At 41.7% G+C, this 21513-nt stretch overlaps 1 protein-coding gene across 4 annotated transcripts in view; it reads left to right on the top strand.

Moving 5' to 3' along the window:
* cobll1b (cordon-bleu WH2 repeat protein-like 1b) overlaps positions 1-21513 on the top strand; it is a 37525-nt gene that overhangs the window by 4640 nt on the left and 11372 nt on the right. The window contains exons 1-4 of one of the 4 annotated variants that reach the window (XM_064975950.1): positions 14721-15030; positions 18443-18640; positions 20779-20986; positions 21139-21364. In XM_064975950.1, the coding sequence (XP_064832022.1) occupies positions 18543-18640; positions 20779-20986; positions 21139-21364 (532 nt within the window). In that variant the 5' untranslated portion in view covers positions 14721-15030; positions 18443-18542. The other 3 variants (XM_064975949.1, XM_064975948.1, XM_064975947.1) reach the window with 3 other exon arrangements.

Here is a 21513-nt window from a genome sequence, read left to right as displayed (position 1 = left end):
CCAAAATTGAACTTTTTGGTAACAATGCAAAACGTTATGTTTGGCGTAAAAGCAACACAGCTCATCACCCTGAACACACCATACCCACTGTCAAACATGGTGGTGGCAGCATCATGGTTTGGGCCTGCTTTTCTTCAGCAGGGACAGGGAAGATGGTTAAAATTGATGGGAAGATGGATGGAGCCAAATACAGGACCATTCTGGAAGAAAACCTGATGGAGTCTGCAAAAGACCTGAGACTGGGACGGAGATTTGTCTTCCAACAAGACAATGATCCAAAACATAAAGCAAAATCTACAATGGAATGGTTCAAAAATAAACATATCCAGGTGTTAGAATGGCCAAGGCAAAGTCCAGGCCTGAATCCAATCGAGAATCTGTGGAAAGAACTGAAAACTGCTGTTCACAAATGTTCTCCATCCAACCTCACTGAGCTCGAGCTGTTTTGCAAGGAGGAATGGAAAAAAATGTCAGTCTCTCGATGTGCAAAACTGATAGACATACCCAAAGCGACTTACAGCTGGAATCGCAGCAAAAGGTGGCACTAAAAAGTATTAACTTAAGGGGGCTGAATAATTTTGCACGCCCAATTTTTCAGTTTTTGATTTGTTAAAAAAGTTTGAAATATCCAATAAATGTCGTTCCACTTCATGATTGTGTCCCACTTGTTGTTGATTCTTCACAAAAAAATACCGTTTTATATCTTTATGTTTGAAGCCTGAAATGTGTCAAAAGGTCGCAAAGTTCAAGGGGGCCGAATACTTTCGCAAGGCACTGTATGCCTGTCATCAACAAGGACTGGGGGGTTTTCTTTTAGGATAAAAATAAATGGAATAGAGCTAAGCACAGGCAAAATCCGAGAGGAAAAACTGGTTCAGTCTGCTTTCCACCAGACACTGCAAGACAAATTCACCTTTCAGCAGGACAATAACCTAAAACACAAGGCCAAATGTGCACTAGAGTATGCACAAAATTGAAGGTACCTGAGGAGCCGAGTTACAGTTTTGACTTAAATCTGTATAAAAATCTATGGCAAGGCTTTAATGACTGTCAAGCAATGATCAACAACCAATGTAACAGAGCATGACAATTAAAAAAAAATATATATATTGTATTGTACAAATACTGTACAATCCAGGTGTGCAAAGATCTTAGAAAGACACAGCTGTAACCGCTGCCAAAGGTGATCCTAACATGTATTGACCCAGGGGGTTGAATACTTATCTAATCAAGATATATTAGTGTTTTATTTTTTCTCCATTAATTACAATAATAAATAAAACATTTCTTCCACTTGGACATGAAATAGTATTTTGTGCAGATTGTTGACAAAAAAGTGACAAATCCATTTTAATCCCACTTTGTAACACATCAAAATGTGGAGAAAGTCTAGGGGTGTGAATACTCTCTGAAGGCTGTACAGGCCTATCCAAATGTAGAATCTTGATTTTTATCACCCTGTTGCAGGAGAACTTTCCTGAAATGCAGGAAATGTCAAACTTGTAGTGTAAAGAGGCTTCTGACGTTTTAATTTCCATTCGGACATTTTCAAAGTTGAGGTTTCCTTTTATGAAAAATGTATCCGCCCCTACAAAAATGTCCATTAGTTATAATGCACATAGTAATTCACACTTCCTGTTGCTGCAGAATTGTTTTCCTGTTGTAGCAAACTGCTGTAGCAAAGATCCTACATCTGTACAGGAAAGGAGTGCAGAAGGAGGATGGATGGTTTATAGATTTTCCTCCATGACAGCTGAGTGTTTTTCTTGGTGACATTCCTCTCCCTATCCTCCCAGCTATGTGAAGCCCGTGCTGATAATGAGAGACACCACTTTTTTTTTTTTTACCATGATCTCACATTGCAGGCTTCCCTCGGAGTGGAGCCGAGCGTGGAATTGGTATAGGTATTGTGAATCCCCGCAGCTGTTTCCAGACACTTTAGCAGTCCAAGGGCACAGCTGCATTTTAATTCAGTAGCTTTATTCCCATTTAACTGCATCCACTGAAGATATCGTAAGTCTCGACCCTGGCAAATGAGAACACTGTCGCACATTGTAGAGGCTCAACTATTTGGACGTTTCTATTTTAGGTCTTCTGTTCTGAATTGAAACTTTGCAGGAGTATAAATGGATTGTGTCTCTGAAAATATTTGGACAATTAATTAAGCTCACAGTAGCACTAATCAAAGTGGTTGAAAGCTATGGCGAGAGGGATGGGCTGAGTTCTACAAAAGATCAATATTAGGAAAATATAGCTGCAAGCTGAAATCATTGGGGTCAAAGTTACTGCCCTATAACCATATTTTGTGTTATACCGCCATAATTTAGCATACTGGCAGCAGTACGCCCTTATAACGAGCTACTGCACACACATGTTTTCCACGGTAGAAGTTATAGGTCTTCGAGGCTAACGTGTTCGCTGTGAGGAGAGGAACTTGTGAAACTAATACTGCAATTTCAAAAATCGAAATTTGCCATTTCAAACCACTTTGATTAGTGCTACTGTGAGCTTAATTAATTGTCCAAAATATTTGCAGAGCCCCAATCCTTTTATACTCCTGCAAAGTTTCAACTCAGAACAGAAGAAGACCTAAAACAGAAACATCCAAATAGTTGAGTCTCTACAAACAGAAGTGTTATAAGTCTAGACCTTGGCAAATGAGATCTTCACAGGATGCGTTAAAGGGTAATATAGCTACTGATGAAAGGTTATGATAGCATAGACAAAAACCCTCAGAGTTCTAGCATTTGCAACATTTTCCCCTTGAAACTTTCCTGAGGGGTAAGAGCCTCTGTTCAGCCAGGAAAAGAGTTTCCAATTGGGCCAGGAACTACTGTAGGTTACAAATTAAACACAAAACACAGTCACAAAACTCTGAAAGCCAATAGAGGACAGCAGGTGTCATTCCCTCACTAAATGTGATGAACTTACATGAAAATGAACACATTTTGAAATAACTTTTCAATACAGAATAGTATATACTGCGTTTGATACAGCATTTGTGCGATTATTATTAGGCCTATACATTTGTACAATGTTGTTAAATCACATTACAATACTGTTTGACAGATTCAATAGAGTAGATACAGATATCACACAGGCCTTGTTGTTTCAGTGAAGAGGTCAGTGACATTCCAGAGGCCACCCACACCACTCATAGCAACAGCATTAAATGTAAAGGAGAGGCAAAATCACTGAATTTGGCCAGTGGGAAAATGAAAACTTCTTCGAACAAAAAATGTAATTGAGACCTTAAGACAAGCTTGTGTTTGCTAAGCCCGTCAGGTCTTGGGAATACAGAGGCTTTTATGTCTTGTGGATGGGATGCTTTATGCCTCAGAGAGCTAAAACAGACAGTGGCCATCATCCAGAGAACAGGGAATAATGGGTTGTCTTTGTTGTGCAGTTGAAGCCAACGCACTGACCGTAAATGCCAATGAGCGCTTATTCCTGGAGTTGTACTGGGTTAGTATACAAAATCAGTCAACTATATGTTAAAATTTCGCCAAATGAATTGGTAGGCTTGGCTATTGCAGGAAGTTATGTGCTCGGTTTTAATACCAGAGAGAGCACGTATTCAACACAGATTCCACGCAATAGCTCTGTGCAAATGCCGTCATAGTGCCTGGACAATACCAATGGTCAATAGTATGTATGAAGTCTTGGCCCCTGCTTTATTTCTGTTGTGTACTCTTCCACCTACCATCCACCTTCATAACAGAGCCTTTTGTGTTAAAAAGGTCAGAGAAAAATAGAAGGACAGGGTTGAATAAAAGTACGTGAAGCAAATCTCTAGATGGCGCTATTCTCGCGCACATTATCATTTACCAGTTGTTCATTCGGTATATTGAAGCAGAAGCAGACATTTCGCAGCCGTTAACCTGATGGTTACAAATGTGAGAAATATGTATCTTTCGTAACGAATGCTAGTTTATGGCACTGTGGCCCATGTGTCATTTTATTTTTGGATTTCCTCTGTCTTTTACATGGAAAACTGTAATCACAAAGCAAGATCGTAGTTAATGTTCCCTCTTGGGCCTTTGACATTTTGTAAAGCTCCAGTGCATGTGATGAGCATCAGGGGAGACCGCAGAGCAACAGGCTAATGCTTCTTTGATAAACACTCCAGTATAGACAGTGCAGCATTGTCTCATAAAAGAATGAATGCAGTCTGACTATATATATTATAATTATGACTCGAAGGGGAAAAGCGCTCTCTTCTCCTGCATTTTATGTAAATGTTGACCTCACAGAAAGGACAAACTTGTTCCTCTTTTTCAGTAGTGTACATGTTTTATATACACTCTTAGAAAAAAGGGTTCCAAAAAGGGTTCCAAAAGAGTTCTTCGACTATCCCCATAGGAGCCCCGTGTTTGGTTCCAGGAAGAACTCTTGGGTCCCATGTAGAACCCTTTATGAAAATGGTCCTAAATGGAACCCCAAAAGGTTATGCCATGAACCAAAAAGGCTTCTCCTATGAGGACAGGTGAAAAAAAACCTTTTTAGGTTCTAGATGGCACTTTTTTTTCTAGGAGTGTAGGCAGCTGAAGCGTTGTGTATTTGATGGGTTTACAGTGCATTCAGAAAATATTCAGACCCCTTTACTTTTTCCACATTGTTACATTACAGCTGTCACGGCTTTCGTCTGTAGAAGGAGGAGCGGACCAAAATGCAACGTGGTTGTTATTCATTTTATTTTAATAAAGAAACTATACACTGATAAACAAAATAACAAACGTGCGAAAACCTAAAACAGCCCTATCTGGTGCAAAACACAGAGACAGGAACAATCACCCACAAACACACAGTGAAACCCAGGCTACCTAAATATGGTTCCCACTCAGAGACAATGACTAACACCTGCCTCTGATTGAGAACCATATCAGGCCAGACATAGAAATAGACAAACAAGACATCCAACATAGAATGCACACTCAGATCACACCCTGACCAACCAAAACATAGAAACATACAAAGTAAACTATGGCCAGGGTGTGAGAACAGCCTTATTCTAAAATTGATTTTAAATGGTGTATTCCCCCTTATCAATCTACGCACAATACCCCATAATGAAAAAACAAAAAAAGGTTTCAGGATTGTTTTGCAAGTGTATAATTTTTTTTTGTTTTAAACATCACAAAATATAATTATTATATAAAATAATCATAATTATTCAGAACCTTTACTCAGTACTTTGTTGAAGCACCTTTCGAATCTTCTTTGGATATGACCCTAAAAGCTTGGCACACCTGTATTTGGGCAGTTTCTCTCAAGCTCTGTCAGGTTGGCTGGGGAGTGTTGCTGCACAGCTATTTTCAGTTCCACCACAGGTGGACTCCAATTAAGTTGTAGAAACATCTCAGGGATGATCAATGGAAACAGGATGCACCTGAGCTCAATTTTGAGTTTCATAGCAAATCAAATCAAAGTTTATTTGTCACGTGCGCCAAATACAACAGGTCCAATACAACAGAATAGTTACAGTGAAATGCTTACTTACAGACTCTAGCCAATAGTGCAAAAAAAGTGTTCGGTGAACAATAGGTAAGTAAAGAAATAAAACAACAGTAAAAAGACAGGCCATATACAGTAGTGAGGCTATAAAAGTAGCGAAGCTACATACAGACAACGGTTAGTCAGGCTATTTGAGGTAGTATGTAGATATGGTTAAAGTGGCTATGCATATATGATGAACAGAGAGTAGCAGTAGCGTAAAGGAGGGGGTGGTGGGTGACGGGACACAATGCAGATAGCCCGGTTAGCCAATGTGCGGGAGCACTGGTTGGTCGGCCCAATTGAGGTAGTATGTACATGAATGTATAGTTAAAGTGACTATGCATATGTAATAAACAGAGAGTAGCAGCAGTGTAAAAAGAGGGGTTGGGGGGTCACACAATACAAATAGTCCAGGTAGCCATTTGCTTAGCTGTTCAGGAGTCTTATTGCTTGGGGGTAAAAACTGTTGAGAAGCCTTTTTGTCCTAGACTTGGCACTCCGGTACCACTTGCCATGCGGTAGTAGAGTGAACAGTCTGTAGCTGGGGTCTTTGACAATTTTTAGGGCCTTCCTCTGACACCGCCTGGTGTAGAGGTCCTGGATGGCAGGCAGCTTAGCCCCAGGGATATACTGGGCCTTACGCACTACCCTCTGTAGTGCCTTACGGTCAGAGGCCGAGCAGTTGCCGTACCAGGCAGTGATGCAACCATGTTGCAGCTGGAGAACCTTTTGAGGATCTCAGGACCCATGCCAAATCTTTTTAGTTTCCTAAGGGGGAATAGGCTTTGTCGTGCCCTCTTCACGACTGTGTTGGTGTGTTGGGACCATTCTAGTTTGCTGTTGATATGGACATCGAGGAACTTGAAGCTCTCAACCTGCTCCACTACAGCCCCGTCGATGAGAATGGGGGCGTGCTCAGTGCCTCTTTTCCTGTAGTCCACAATCATCTCCTTAGTCTTGGTTACGTTGAGGGATAGGTTGTTATTCTGGCACCACCCGGCCAGGTCTCTGACCTCCTCCCTATAGGCTGTCTCGTCGTTGTCAGTGATCAGGCCGACCACTGTTGTGTCATCTGCAAACTCAATGATGGTGTTGGAGTTGTGCCTGGCCATGCAGTTGTGGGTGAACAGGGAGTACAGGAGGGGACTGAGCACGCACCCCTGGGGAGCTCCAGTGTTGCGAATCAGCGTGGCAGATGTGTTGCTACCTACCCTCACCACCTGGGGGCGGCCCATCAGGAAGTGCAGGATCCAGTTGCAGAGGGAGGTGTTTAGTCCCAGGTTCCGTAGCTTAGTGATGAGCATTGAGGGTACTATGGTGTTGAATGCTGAGCTGTAGTCAATGAATAGTATTCTCACATAAGTGTTCCTTTTGTCCAGGTGGGAAAGGGCAGTGTGAAGTGCAAAAGAGATTGCATCATCTGTGGATCTGTTTGGGCGGTATGCAAATTGGAGTGGGTCTAGGGTTTCTGGGATAATAGTGTTGATGTGAGCCATTACCAACCTTTCAAAGTATGGCTACGGACGTGAGTGCTACGGGTCGGTAGTCATTTAGCCAGGTTGCCTTAGTGTTCTTGGGCACAGGGACTATGGTGGTCTGCTTGAAACATGTTGGTATTACAGACTCAATCAGGGACATGTTGAAAATGTCAGTGAAGACACCTGCCAGTTGGTCAGCACATGCCTGGAGCACACGTCCTAGTAATCCATCTGGCCCCGCAGCCTTGTGTATGTTGTCCTGTTTAAAGGTCTTACTCACGTCGGCTACGGAGAGTGTGATCACACAGTCGCCCTGAACTGCTGATGCTCTCAAGCATGCTTCAGTGTTGCTTGTCTCGACGCGAGCATATAAGTGATTTAGCTCTTCTGGTAGGCTCATGTCACTCGGCAGCTCGTGTCTGTTCTTTCCTTTGTCGTCTGTAATAGTTTGCAAGCCCTACCTCATAAGACGAGTGTCGGAGCCGGTGTAGTATGACTCAATCTTAGCCCTGTATTGGCGCTTTGCCTGTTTGATGGTTTGACGGAGGGCATAGCAGGATTTCTTGTAAGCTTCCGGGTTAAAGTCCCATACCTTGAAAGCGGCAACTCTACCCTTTAGCTCAGTGCGAATGTTGCCTGTAATCCATGGCTTCTGGTTGGGGTATGTACGTATAGTCACTGTAGGGCGGGGGTGGGGGCATCCTCGATGCACTTATTGATATATCCAGTGACTGATGTAATGTACTCCTCAATGCCATCGTAAGAATCCCGGAACATGTTCCAGTCTGTGATAGCATCTGCTTCATCTGACCACTTTTTTTTATAGACCGAGTCACTGGTGCTTCCTGCTTTAATTTTTCTTGTAATCAGGAGGATAGAGTTGTGGTCGGATTTACCAAATGGTTGGCAAGGGAGAGCTTTGTACGCATCTCTGTGTGTGGAGTACAGGTGATCTATAATTTTTTTTCCCTCTGGTTGCACATTTAACATGTTGATAGAAATTTGGTAGAACTGATTTAAGTTTCCCTGCATTAAAGTCTCTGGCCACTAGGAGCGCCGCCTCTAGGTGAGTGGTTTCCTCTTTGCTTATTTCCTTATACAGCTGACTGAGTGCGGTCTTAGTGCCAACATCTGTCTGTGGTGGTAAATAAACGGCCACGAAAAGTATAGCTGAAAACTCTCTAGGCAAGTAGTGTGGCCTGCAATTTATCACAATATTATCTACTTCAGGCGAGCAAAATCTAAAGACTTCCTTAGATTTCACCAACTGTTGTTTACAAATATGCACAGACCACCCCCCCACCCCCCCTTCCGTGAAACATGGGATATAATGTTTTTGATGTCTCGTTGGTAGGATATTCGTGATCGTACCTCGTCTAATTTATTGTCCAGTGATTGCACGTTGGCGAGTAGTGTTGACGGTAATGGCAGCTTTCCCAGTCGCCTTCTCTGGGTCCTGATCAGGCATCTTTGTCCTCTGTACCTGCATCGCTTCCTCTTGCAAATAACGGGGATGTCGGCCCTGTAGGGTGTTTGGAGAATGTCTTGTGCTTCGTCCTTGTTGTTGAAAAATCTCGAATCCGAGGTGAGTGATCTGTGTCCTGATATCCAGAAGGTATTTTTTTGCCGTAAGATACGGTAGCAGGAACATTATGCACAAAATAAATTACAAATAACGCAAAAAAAAAACACATAATAGCACAATTGGTTGGGCGCCCATAAAACTGCTTCCATAAAACTGCTTCCTGCGCCGTTTTACAGGGCCTGAATACTTATGTAAAAAAGGTATTTCATTTTTTATGTATTTTTTACTTGCAAAGATTTCCAAAATTGTTTTCACTTTGTCATTTTGGGGTGTCTTCTGTAGATGGATGAGGATTAGAATTTTAAAAATCCATTGTAGAATAAGACTGTAACGTAACAAAATGTGGAAAAAGGGAAGGGGTCTGAAATAATTTCTGAATGCACTGTAAATATTTCCAGGCGCTAACTGCTCCTAATTTCAGCTCTTATCACTCCAAAATTAATGGATTTAAACATGCACATGGACAGGAACATATTACTTGTCGTTTTCTTATCTTAATGCTTGGCAGATGTTCACCCTGTCTTTACTGGGCCAAGTTACTTGCCTATACTGAGAGAGGTTCTGATAGAAGCATATTTGACCTCTGAAATAAGGTGTGGGGAGAGAACAGGTCAGACAAGGTTGATCTCTTCTGTAACTTGCGTTGTGTAGTGGACATGGAATTCAAGGATCACCCAGAATGATGGAATCTCTTTGATTGAGACTGGCTAACTAACTTACTACCAGCTGGAGTCCCAGGTGTATTAAGAAGGATATAATGTACTATAGTCTCAAAAGGAACGGCTGGGTGGCGTTTATAGTGCACTACTTTTTGACCAGTAGTGCACTATATAGGGAAATAGGGTGCCATTTGGGATGTGCCCAATGTTACTGAAGTGAAATAAGGCGATTCATAACAGAAGGTTATAACATACTGTATATTAATGCTAAGCCACTCTGAAGTTAATATTTCCCCTTGGATACAGTTGTCTAAATAAGGGTGTGAAATGTTCCAAGCAAGTTTGAAGCCTGCATACGGACATGTTATGGGAAAATTGTTTTGTTTTGCCTAAAATAATAAGGTATACACATAGGAAGTGGGGAGTTCTCATAGTTTCTTTTTTTCCTTAAAAAAAAAAATCTCCTGCCATCCGTCCCACACAGCTCCTGGAGTAATGGCCTTTCCAGACCTTCTCTAAACAGCTTGTGTTTACTGTGAGCAACCTCTCACCAAATTACCAGCTGTGTCCCTGGTCCTGTGTTTTGTCTTTCCACAGGGATTTCCCTTCTCTGCAACCCAACCCCCAATCCCTGTCGCTCTGATTCCCACCCACTAATGCCTCCAACCACAAGTCGTCCCTTATCGTCTGATAGGGCTTTTCTGTTGAATGAAGGACAAACTCTAAAGGCAAAAGAGTATGTACAGAGGAAGTATACTAAGATCATGTGTTTCAGTAGAGATTCCTCTGTTTGTTACACTTTTGGATCATGAACTGTGTGACACTTGATCATTGTACTGTGTCAAGCACCTAGTTCTCATATTTTAAGTGAAAGAACCAGGGAAGGGGACATCTATAGTACATAGTAGGGCAGAGGGTGCAGGAGAAGACTGACGTAGTTAAACCTATGTTGATCTGGCACTCTCATTGTAAGATGTAGGACATTTTAGTTGAGTCCATTGTACGCTTACTACCCAAGGTCAAACTGTAGCTTCCTGCTTTTTTTTGGTCGCATATTCAATGGGCAGACGGTGACCTCTTGCGTAGATTGTTCCATTTACAACCACTATGATTTAGCAAACAAAATACAGCACAGGACTGTTCAAACTACTTTAAGTACTGTGTAACAGACGGGAAAAGGCAGCATCTCTGAGCCCTGAGTTTCAGGTCATGTTTCAACCTGCATGTCATTCCTGACATTATCAAGTAGTATGGAACTGAAAAATGTTGATATAGATAATGTTCCTCTGTAAAAAAAAGAGAAAGAATCTAACACCAACCTGCATATTGGTGCTGTAAATCCTGATCTATTCTTCTGAGTTTAGCTTGCCTTTCCTCATATACCTGTTGAATAGTCCAACATCTATTATGTGCTGAGTAGCTGTGCGAGTAAAGCATTGGAAAACAGGAGGCTATTAAATCGGGCCTTGGTAAGCTGCTGGGGTTAGTAATACGTAGGGTGAGAGTGGGTGAAAACACGCTTTGTTGATGACTTTTCACTTATGTTATGAAATACATTTTCCCAAGACAATTCTGATTATGTTCTGAATCGGTCGGTGGGGGTCTGTCTCACGTGTCATTTACAGTAGGTCCAAAAAGTTGCACTTTGTAACCTAATACATCCGACAATAAGCACCTAGCTGTGTTGACAAAGTGGTGCAGGTTTCTCGTAACAACTTTTGAGGATTTTACATTTTGTGGTCACCGTCTTCAAAGTTGTTTCCTCGGGTTGCAAAATTAACATAACACGAGCTGAATGAAATGTAAAAAGGCTTTGAAAATAAAGGGCTTGGTATACGCTCAGTGATCTGTTAACATTTCAGAGACGCTCGTTTTTTAACGGATTATGATAGAGACATGAAGGTTTAGACCATTTGTTTTCTTAGAGGATTATCTACACAATTGAACATTTTTACCTGTTGGTCAAAAGATGCGGTTTTGATTGGACACCCTATAATAAGTTCTGACAGACTCCATAGTTAACACTCACTATTTCATCACCGGCCTGTACAGTAGACCTAATCAGGCAGAATGCTCAGCTACATATAGATGTCAGATCTTAATTTGATCACTGTTTTGTCGCTGAAAAGTTCAGCATCAGGAAATTCAAATGAGCCTGAAAACCCAGAGTTCTTTTTTCTTTCCATGCGGGGCAGTTGAGTCATTCGGACCAGTGCCAGCTCTCGCTCTCTCAAACGTTAAAAGCACCAGACAAAATATCAATAAATATCCCACTGCTACTGTAGGCCTATAGGTCCAATTACTGCAACGTTTAAACACATTAAAAAAATAATCTGAGATGCATTAATACACATCAACAATCGTTGTTTTATATAGCTTAACACAAGATGGATATTGGTCTCCACGATGACATACAACACTTGTCAAGTGTATCCGAAATGCAGCCGTACAGTAAGCTAAACCTTAGGCTACAGTAGGCTATAAAAACTGATTGCACACAGGCCTATAATATCACAAAGACGAGATGAAATTGAGAATAGTGAGGTAGCCTACGGAATGGAGCGTAATGTCGCATAAAAGAGCAACTGATTTGTAAAGCAAAAAAACGCAGCCCGTGATTTTTAGTGTGTGTGTGTGTGTGTGTGTGTGTATAGTGAATACAGAAAGTATTCAGACCCCTTGACTTTTTCCATATTTTGTTATGGTACAGCCTTCTTCTAAAATGGATGACTTATTTTTTCTCCATTAATCTACACACAATATACCATAATAACAAAGCAAAAAATTATTTTTAATACATTTGCAAAAAATCTAAAAATAAGTATACTTTTCTCAGTACTTTGTTGAAGCACCTTTGGCAGTGATTACAGCCTTGAGTCTTGGGTATGACGCTACAAGCTTGGAACATCTGTATTTGGAGTTTCTCCCATTCTTCTCTGCAGATCCTCTCAAGCTCTGTCAGGTTGGATGAGCAGCGACGCTGCACAGCTGTTGTCAGGTGTCTCCAGAGATGTTTGATCGAGTTCAAATCCGGGCCACTCGAGGACATTCAGAGACTTGTCCCGAAGCCACTCCTGCTTTGTCTTGGCTGTGTGCTTAGGGTCGTTGTCCTGTTGAAAGGTGAACCTTCGCCCCAGTATGAGGTCGTGAGCGCTCTGGAGCAGGTTTTCATCAAGGATCTCTCTGTACATTGCGCCGTTCATCTTTCCCTCGATCCTGACTAGTCTCCCAGTTCCTGGCGCTGAAAAACATCCCCACAACATTATGCTGCCACCACCATGCTTCACTGTAGGGATGGTGCCAAGTTTCCTCCAGACTTGACGCTTGGCATTCAGGCCAAAGAGTTCAATCTTGGTTTCATAAGACCAGATAATCTTGTTTCTCATGATCTGAGAGTCCTTTAGGTGCCTTTTGGCAAACTCCAAATGGGCTGTCATGTGCCTTATTCTAAGGAGTGGCTTCCGTCTGGCCACTTTACAATAAATCCCTGATTGGTGGAGTGCTGCAGAGATCTTTGTCCTTCTGGAAGGTTCCTCCATCTCCACATAGGAACTCTGGAGCTCTGTCAGAGTGACCATCAGGTTCTTGGTCACCTCCCTGAACAAGGCTCTTATCCCCCGATTGCTCAGTTTGGCCAGGCGGTCAGCTCTAGGAAGAGTCTTGGTGGTTCCAAACTTCTTCCATTTAAAAATGATGGAGGCCACTGTGTTCTTGGTGACCTTCAATGCAGCAGAAATGTTTTGGTACTCTCCCAGATCTGTGCATTGACACAATCCTGTCCCGGAGCTCTATGGACAATTTATTTGAGCTCTTGGCTTTGTTTTTGCTCTGACATGCACGGTCAACTATGGGATCATTTTATATTGACAGGTTTGTGCCTTTCCAAATCATGTCAATTAAATTTACCACCTGTGGAATCATGTTGTAGAAACATCTCAAGGATGATCAATGCAAACGGGATGTACCTGAGCTCAATTTCGAGTCTCATAGCAAAGAGTCTGAATGGTTATGTAAAGGAATTTGTTTATTTTTTATACATTTACAAAAATATGGCTGTTTCATAAAGTGGAAAAAGGGAAGGGGTCTGAATACTTTCCGAATGCACTGTTGTTATGGTCTTGGGAGTGGATGGCCCTTACATAGGTGAGATTTCCATTGCTTAGCTGTTATGCACTGACTACAGTAGCGTAGGCCTACTGTACTTTTCAGTGTGATGCCGGCATTTGAAGTCATCCTGTATTGTGTCGCTTTAATATTTAATTTCATAAAGCTATCAAGATGTTTTATGCATTTAAGCTTATTCAAAGACAATTTAATTGAGCTGAGATTGGAACCCATGCCGACTTTGGCATATTTGTGTAGACACATAATTTATTCAGTCTATTTCTTGCCTTGAGCACAAAAACATTATTGATCAAAAAAAATATGATTTTCTCTTAACAAAAATACATCTACCCCCTACAAATATGTACATTTATTATAATCCACATAAGAATACAGCGCTTCTCTTGTGAAGCCTGCACGTAGACTACATACAGTAGGCTACTTGAACTGGCGCCCTAGTGGACCTGCAGTCTAAGATACAGTGTAGGTAGCTACGGTACTGCATTGTATACAAACATCCTTTCGAGGTGCACCCTGGCTGGGATTTCTAAATATTTCTTTAGATATTCAAATCCTCCTGCTGTAGGATTATTTTCCTACTGCGTCGAAATGGGTCAAATTAAGATCCGACATCTGTAGTAACCACTACTGTAATGAACAACGTCACTTAGATCACATCATTTGACCAAGCTTGCCAGGCACCCTGTAACAACCTCCTCTTTTCTGTTTTACGATTGACTTCTCTAATGCTATTTTACTATTTCACAGTGAAACCGATTTGAACCAAAACCAGACACGCTGGATTCATTTAAAGAAATGTTGATCAGAAGTTGAAAACAATAGTGTATTCCGAATGGAGACTTGGGGATTCATCAGATGTATAATACTAAGGTAATGCCGCTACTGTAGGTATGTTATCTTAGATTAGGCTGATTTAATCATGTCAATCTCAACAGCCCTATGCAAATCAATACAAATCAGAGGCTTGAGGCAAAGTCTGTTGTCGTCTATAAGGATATGTTTATCAGTAGTCATCAGAAAGCAATCATCCAGAAGTGATTTATAAGATTAGCTTACAGGGAATCTGTTCCAAACCCTTGTCTCAGCAACTAGAGCACCCTAGAAACATCTGAGCATGCGTGTAATCTCATTAGTTGGCAGGCTTGTTCATGGGAGTAAGATACACACAGAGCTGCTGATGTGATTTCAGAGTGAATCACCTCGAAGAAGCAGGGTGTGGTGGTGGGCTGTGTTTGGGATAATGAATAGCAAACACATACAAAGTAACACCTGATTGAATGAAGTGTTGGAAATGCGTCCCAGGCATGCTATTGTAGCCAGGCTCAAGGAGGCGGACAGATAGCCAGCAGACACAGTGTGGTTTGGACTGGAGGATATGAGAGGAAGTTGATAAACTCGCTGTGAATGTGATGGATGGCAGGGCTGTGTTGTTTCACCGCCCTGCCCACAGGTTCACGGCTCTAGCGCAGTGTGCAGGGAGGTAAAGTAAAGCTGATTTAGCCCTTTGCTTATTACTGAAGGTGGGGGAGTTCACTCACTCACTCACTCACTGAACTGAAGCTCCACCGATACACCGGGCTTAAGAGATTTCTGCGACCGACTGACTGAGGGGGCCCACTGGGTGAAAAGATTTGAAGTACAGGAGACTACAGATTTTCTGATGTCACCACCTGGGCGGGGCATTAAGGTAGGCCCGGTCTCCTCTGCTCCAACAGTCCTAGCATAGCGGAGTCTGTCTTTGAACGCAGTGGAGATGGCAGGTCTTTAAGAGGGGAAAATTCAACACGGAGGCCAAGGGGTAAGAAGGCGTTACAGGTTAATGGTTGGAGGAGAGGATCTGTTTTAGGATGAATGTGTAATGTTCAAACCTGTAGCCAGCATTTGAAAATAAAGCACAGGTGGACTTGAAGCACTCTAGTTTTGCTCTACTTCCTAGAGCACCCTGTCTAACTTTTTGGTGCGTTGTTTCTTTCCTAAGACAGTGTTGAAGGGGAACATGGTGGGTGTACGTGCCTTCAGTTTTAGGATTATGTACACTTGTGTATTACTGCTACGATTCTTGAAAGTACATGCCTGGGTAATAACTTCAGACAAGACAATGTGGGCCATGTTGCTTGCACTGTCATACAAGAATGTTGTAAGACCCGTTGGTTTGAGTAGCTCGTGTACTGGTTGTAGTTTGCTTGGATTCAATGGGTTTGTGGGAGTGTACAATAGAGTTTCTGTTAACCCTGTATGTGTGAGGGCCGGTTACAGTAGATTACTCATGCAGGGCAATAAAAAAAAAAGTGGTGTGGACGTTTGTGGTGGTATGCATTGTTGCACTCTCGCTTCTTAAAATACACAGGGTGTTGTCCAGAGGAGAGCAGGAAGGCTTGTTTGCATAGCCACTTTGTTTGTCGCTTTGTTCATGAAACCTACCTTTCCCCAAGGGACCTTTTTTTAGGCTACACAGCCGGTAAGAGACGTCAACAGTGGGAAGGCTTCCTAGTCTTTATGCATCAACTCTCAGTAAAATAATTCCACGTATTCACTGAACATAACTTCAGCTTGGCAACTCCAAGAACACTCTTGCCAGTCAGAAGCATAAACAATCTGTTTTCCCCTCAGGGTTTCCCATTGATTATGAAAGAATTTCATGGAAGAGGCTGAAAATGTCTTTCACGGGAACATGCCTATGATCCAGCTGCAAACATGTCCATTGGAATGTAAGGAATTTAGACAGCCCTTGTGGTGATGTTATTTGTGCCTTCCTTATTGGTTCAAAACAAATATAAGAATGGCATGTCAGGATATTACTGGTTTAAAAATGGTAACAATCAAAACAGAATGTATTTAATACAGGCCAGCGAGTAGGCTTGAGCAGGTTGCCTGCTTCCCAGCCCCTTCGGCTTATTCATTCAGAGGAGCGAGTAGCAGCCTCCCTGATGCCGGCGATTTGATACTGCAATACTTGTTTTATAGGTTAGTTAATGATGTTTGCCCTAACAAAGACCAGGAAGTAGCCATCAAAGGTACGACACTATAACAACGTCTGTGGATTGATTTGGAGACACCATAGTCATTACTGTTGAACTTCTATGGACTGTTGTCTCGGTCTGTCTCTCTCTCTCTCTCATATGCACATACACGAAGTCATCTCCCGGTATATGAAAGACGGTAGCAGTATCTGGATATTATGCCTTTGAGCTGTAGTCCTATTTGTGCATCGTCAGACAATAATGGAAGGAACAGGCCACATGCCTTTGATGCTAATCTAACAGTAGGATTATGAAAATGCAATATGGCTTCTTGTGTGCCGTCTGGATGTATTTGGTTATTGTCTGCTTTAGGTAGACTGAATGCGGACCTTCCTGCAGATGCGTTGCACATTTGCGCAGTACCAGGTGTGAGCAAAAACATCAGAGGCTGATTTCACTCCACATCTGTTTTCATATTTCACACTACTGTAGTGATTCATCAATTGTTGGTGCCAGACCAACAGTAACTGATGGCTGGCAATCGTACCCCAGAGTTCACACAACTACTGTGTGTGTTCTGGTACAGTCTGGCAACTGGCAAGTCCATAAGTATAGTAGGCCTAGTTCGACTTGTCTACCAAGGTTACACTCTTAGAAAAAAAAGTTGCTATCTAGAACCTAAAAGGGTTTGCCGGATGTCACCCTCTGAAGAACCATTTTTGGAACCCAAAAGGGTTCTACCGGGAACCAAAAATGGTTCTCCTATGGGGACAGCCAAATAACCCTTTTGTGTACTTAGTGGTAATGAATCAATCTATAGGCTGTATCTTACACTCTATGCATCAGGAGAGGCTGGTGGGAGGAGCTATAGAAGGACAGGCTCATTGTAATGGCTGGAATAAAATAATGGAACAGTATCAAACAAATGGAAACCACGTTTACCTCCGTTCAATATATTCCTTTCCAGCCATTACAATGAGCCTGTCCTCCTATAGTTCCTCCCACCAGCCGCCGCTGGTATACATACACAGGATACACTCTGGTACGCAGGATCAGCTGTATCAAGCCTGTGATCAATAAGACACGGAAAACAAAGGCAGCAGACTTGTCATTTCCTCCTGTCTATTGACGAATCAGCATGTTCCCTGGTTGCGAATGAGTTTGTTTATGCACACCAGACCTCCTATATGCAGGGAAACACTTAGGGGTAAATGTAGGCTTAGAAGGGTCAAGCTGCAACATGTCTCCGTCTATCATCATTCACCAGTCACCTCACTGTCTGACAGAGGCTGCTGCTGCAGAAACATGGGCTTGGATGAGGAAAACAGTCCTTTTTGTCTCTGCCTCCTTCACGTGTTCTCGGGATACGGCTCCTGAGAAAAGCTAGGCTGTTTTATAAACCCAACAATATTCTGTTTGTCTTTTGAGGACTTTTGACTAGAATTTGCATTATTCTATTGGTTATATTGGCACCTGCTTTTTGTTTCTAGAGTCTATTAAAGTGTCATTGTTGTAATTTGTAGACATGCCACTTAAATGTTGTTTCCTCTCTGTGGAAAGTAAGTAAATCTTGGCATAATTTCGACGAATGGTATAACATTTACATAGGGAGAGTGTAGCTCATTCCCATAATCGCATTGCCAAACAAACTTTTAGAGCCATGAAATCTGGACTTTGTACCCTAGCCTGGTGTGGACCACAGTAGTCTGTCTGTTTTAGCTGGGGGCGTCTGTTGACATATTTAGTCACAAGGCTATTCATGGACATTTCTGGTGGTTCTAGACTAGTTTTGTCTGTGTGTTGAATATAACTGTAATTTAACACTTTGTCTTCCCTGCCTAATGTCTGTTTCTGATGCTCTAGGCTTCTGGACGCATAAGTCCCAGAATCATGTCTCATGAAATGTAGTTTTTAGATCTATTGCGAACGGTTAGGATTATTTTCGTGACAAAAATTACCCAGAGTCCTTCTCTTTTTCTACCTGTTCAATGCTTCTTATTTCTATGGATACCATCAGGGAAAGATGTGTATTCATACCAGTGAAATACTACCGTATTGTTTTTAGACTGTAACAGGCTGATAATATTGTGTTTTAATATTATCGTGTGAGGCTCATCTTGTCCCTTTTCCTACTGACAGAGTGTCAACCAAAAGCAAGGCACCCTCTCCCCCAGTATCAGTGAAGGGCCTGGAAGGTGCAGGCCTCTCCCAGAGACACTCTGTATCAGGATATCCTCTGATGACCATGGACCAGAAGGAGAACCTACTTGAACAGGACCTGACTCTGGTTGTGGTTCTGCCAGGCGGAGTGGAGAAGACGGCCACTGTCCATGGCAGGTGAGACTTGGGCTTAAGTCCCACATGGCACCTATTTAGTGCCTATAGAACCTGGTCAAAAGTAGTGCACTAAAGAAATAAAGGAAGTGTCCCACTGTGACTACACATCAACCAAATGCTCCCAACTTTCCCTCCTTGAAAATGACCTCCAAGATATTCCCATGATTCCAAGATGAAGCGTGATCCAAATGTATTTCGAGCATCAGAACAAAAATATAAACGCAAGGCAACCATGTTTCATGTGCTGAAATAAAAAATCTCGTAGATGTTCTATATGCACAGAAAGCTTATTTCTCTCAAGTTTTGTGAACAAATTTGTTTACAACCCTGTTAGTGACCATTTCTCCTTTGCTAAGATATTCCATCCACCTGACAGGCGTATCAAGAACAGCATGATCATTACACAGGTGTGTCTTGTGCTGGGGAGAATAAAAGGCCACTCTAAAATGTGCAGTTTTGTCAACACAATGCCACAGATGTCTCAAGTTGAGAGGGAGCATGCAATTGGCATGCTGACTGCAGGAATGTCCAACAGAGCAGTTGCCAGAGAGTTGCATGTTCCTGTCTCTACCATAAGCCACCTTCCAATGTTGTTTTAGAGAATTTAGCAATACATCCAACCGGCCTCTCAATTGCTGGCCACGTGTTACCATGCCAGGACCACCCATGGTTCTGCCCCTTCCCAGTCATGCGAAATCCATAGATTAGGCCCTAATGATTTCATTTAAATTGACTGGTTTCCTTCTATGAACTGTCACTCAGTAAATTCTTTGAAATTGTTGCATGTTACGTAATTTTTTTAAATTCAGTATAAAATGGTATATGAGTACTGCACATCCTACCATTACATCATCTTTCCAAGGCTCTAATGTAATGTCCTATCTCTCTGAGTCAGATATTGTAGGTGGTGCTGTAAAAGCTGTGGTTTTGGTTAACAGTACTTGCACCATTAATTGCAACAAAAAAAAACAGTTTTATGATGTGGCTGATTCCTTTCCACTTGCGAAGGTTTAATAATGTTATTTATGTTTTAGGCCCAGTAATCACATTTTATGGTTTAAATATGTGTAAAAATATATATATATATATTTCCTGAAATTACATCTCCTATATATAGGACACACTTAAACCGTAGTTAAAAAAAAATCATAAGGAATATCTCTCTTGCCATTTATGAATGTGTAGTTCAATGTGTTTCTATGGGATTTGGTTCTATTGGTGAAATTGTGTATATATGCAAAAATTCAAAATATATTTTCATTGATACCTAAAGGGTTACTAAAATTAAATATCCATGGTATGACTGTCTTAAAAGAAATTCATGTCAGTTTCTAAAAGCCCCCCCCCCCCATCTTAGACTTTAGAGAATTAGCTAAGATTAATACATGTAGACTGTATAATTTGCTACAGGCCCCCTGCACACACAGTTCATGGAAGTTAGTCTTATGAAGTCTGGACGATGAAACACTCATCCACACCAATTCAGCTGAGACCAAAACTAATCAGACAAACATGAGATTAATATCTCACAGTCAAAGGGCTTTGTTGTTTTTCAGAACAAGGACTTTGTGTCCTGGTATGAAACTACAGGCCCACACTCTTCACTCGCCATCACCGAAGTTTACTCAAGATATCATTCTTCTATTTTTGCAAGACTCAAATACTCCATTGGTATATTGTGCCCCTTGCCCTCTCTAGCTTTAATCAAGACCAACTTTTAATATAAAAGGATTAAGCATCAAATTCTTCACCCACTTTTATTTTACAGAGCACAGTGAACTCATTATGATAAGGATTAAACTTTTGGTATTATATTTCCAGAGACTGGAATTTGGAAACTGCTGCATAGCTTTGTGTGGATGCTGTTGCTAAATGGTTTTCCACATCACCAACAGTTGTGTATGAAGCACAAATTGACAGCTCCTTGTGCAAAGCTTTATCACTGTGAAAAACTAGTGTAATAATGCATTACTAGTACGTAGAGTGTAAAAGTCTTCTGTGATAGCATCTACTTTCGTGAGAGTAGTTTTTCCTTTGCATTTGCAATTTCCACACAAAAGTTCAGTGTTTTCTCGATACACACAGCCTTTGATCCTTAGCTTGGGCGATTATTACTCCTAACCTTTTGTGTTTTTCAGCAAGCCTATGATGGATTTGTTAGTCATGCTTTGTGCCAAGTACCACCTGAACCCATCAGGCCACACTATAGAGCTCGTCACCACCAACAGAAACCACATCAAGTTCAAACCCAACGCTTTGATCGGGGCCCTAGAGGCAGAGAAGGTTTTGCTCAAGCCCAAAGGAATGGAGGAAAAGAGTAAGAAGCCTGGCCCTCAGATGCCAGAGGTACAGTTGAGACATCTGTGGTAGAAATGCCCTAGTTAAAATAATTGCTTTATCTTGTAATGTCTATATGAAATGATAGATTTATGTTTTTCTGGCAGTTTTTAATGAGGATAGTCATGAGGTCTGATAATCTAATTGCTTTGACTCTTCAGGCAACTGTCCGTCTGGTAATAAACTATAAAAAGACCCAGAAGACTATACTAAGAGTCAGCCCTCGAGTCCCACTTGAAGACCTCTTACCAGCTATTTGTGAGAAATGTGAATTTGACCGACAGAGCACACTTTTATTGAGAGATTCCCAATCTGAGGATCCTTTGGATTTGACCTGTTCTCTCAATGATTTTGCAATAAGGGAGGTTTATGCAAGGGACACAAAAGGTAAGGGCTTCTCTTTAAAACCATCAGCCTTCGAAACATTCATCAATCTGAATAATTGCCATACATTCTGAACTAATCTCGGCACCCAGAGCCAAATCTTGTGTGTTAAGTCTGTCAACAAGAGACTTATTCTGAATAAACACTACTCA

Source organism: Oncorhynchus masou, chromosome 10 (assembly GCF_036934945.1).
Source record: "Oncorhynchus masou masou isolate Uvic2021 chromosome 10, UVic_Omas_1.1, whole genome shotgun sequence".
In the NCBI taxonomy this organism is placed as follows: domain Eukaryota; kingdom Metazoa; phylum Chordata; class Actinopteri; order Salmoniformes; family Salmonidae; genus Oncorhynchus; species Oncorhynchus masou.
The sequence above is the reverse complement of the archived record's forward strand: the minus strand, read 5'-3'. Positions and strand labels throughout refer to the sequence as shown.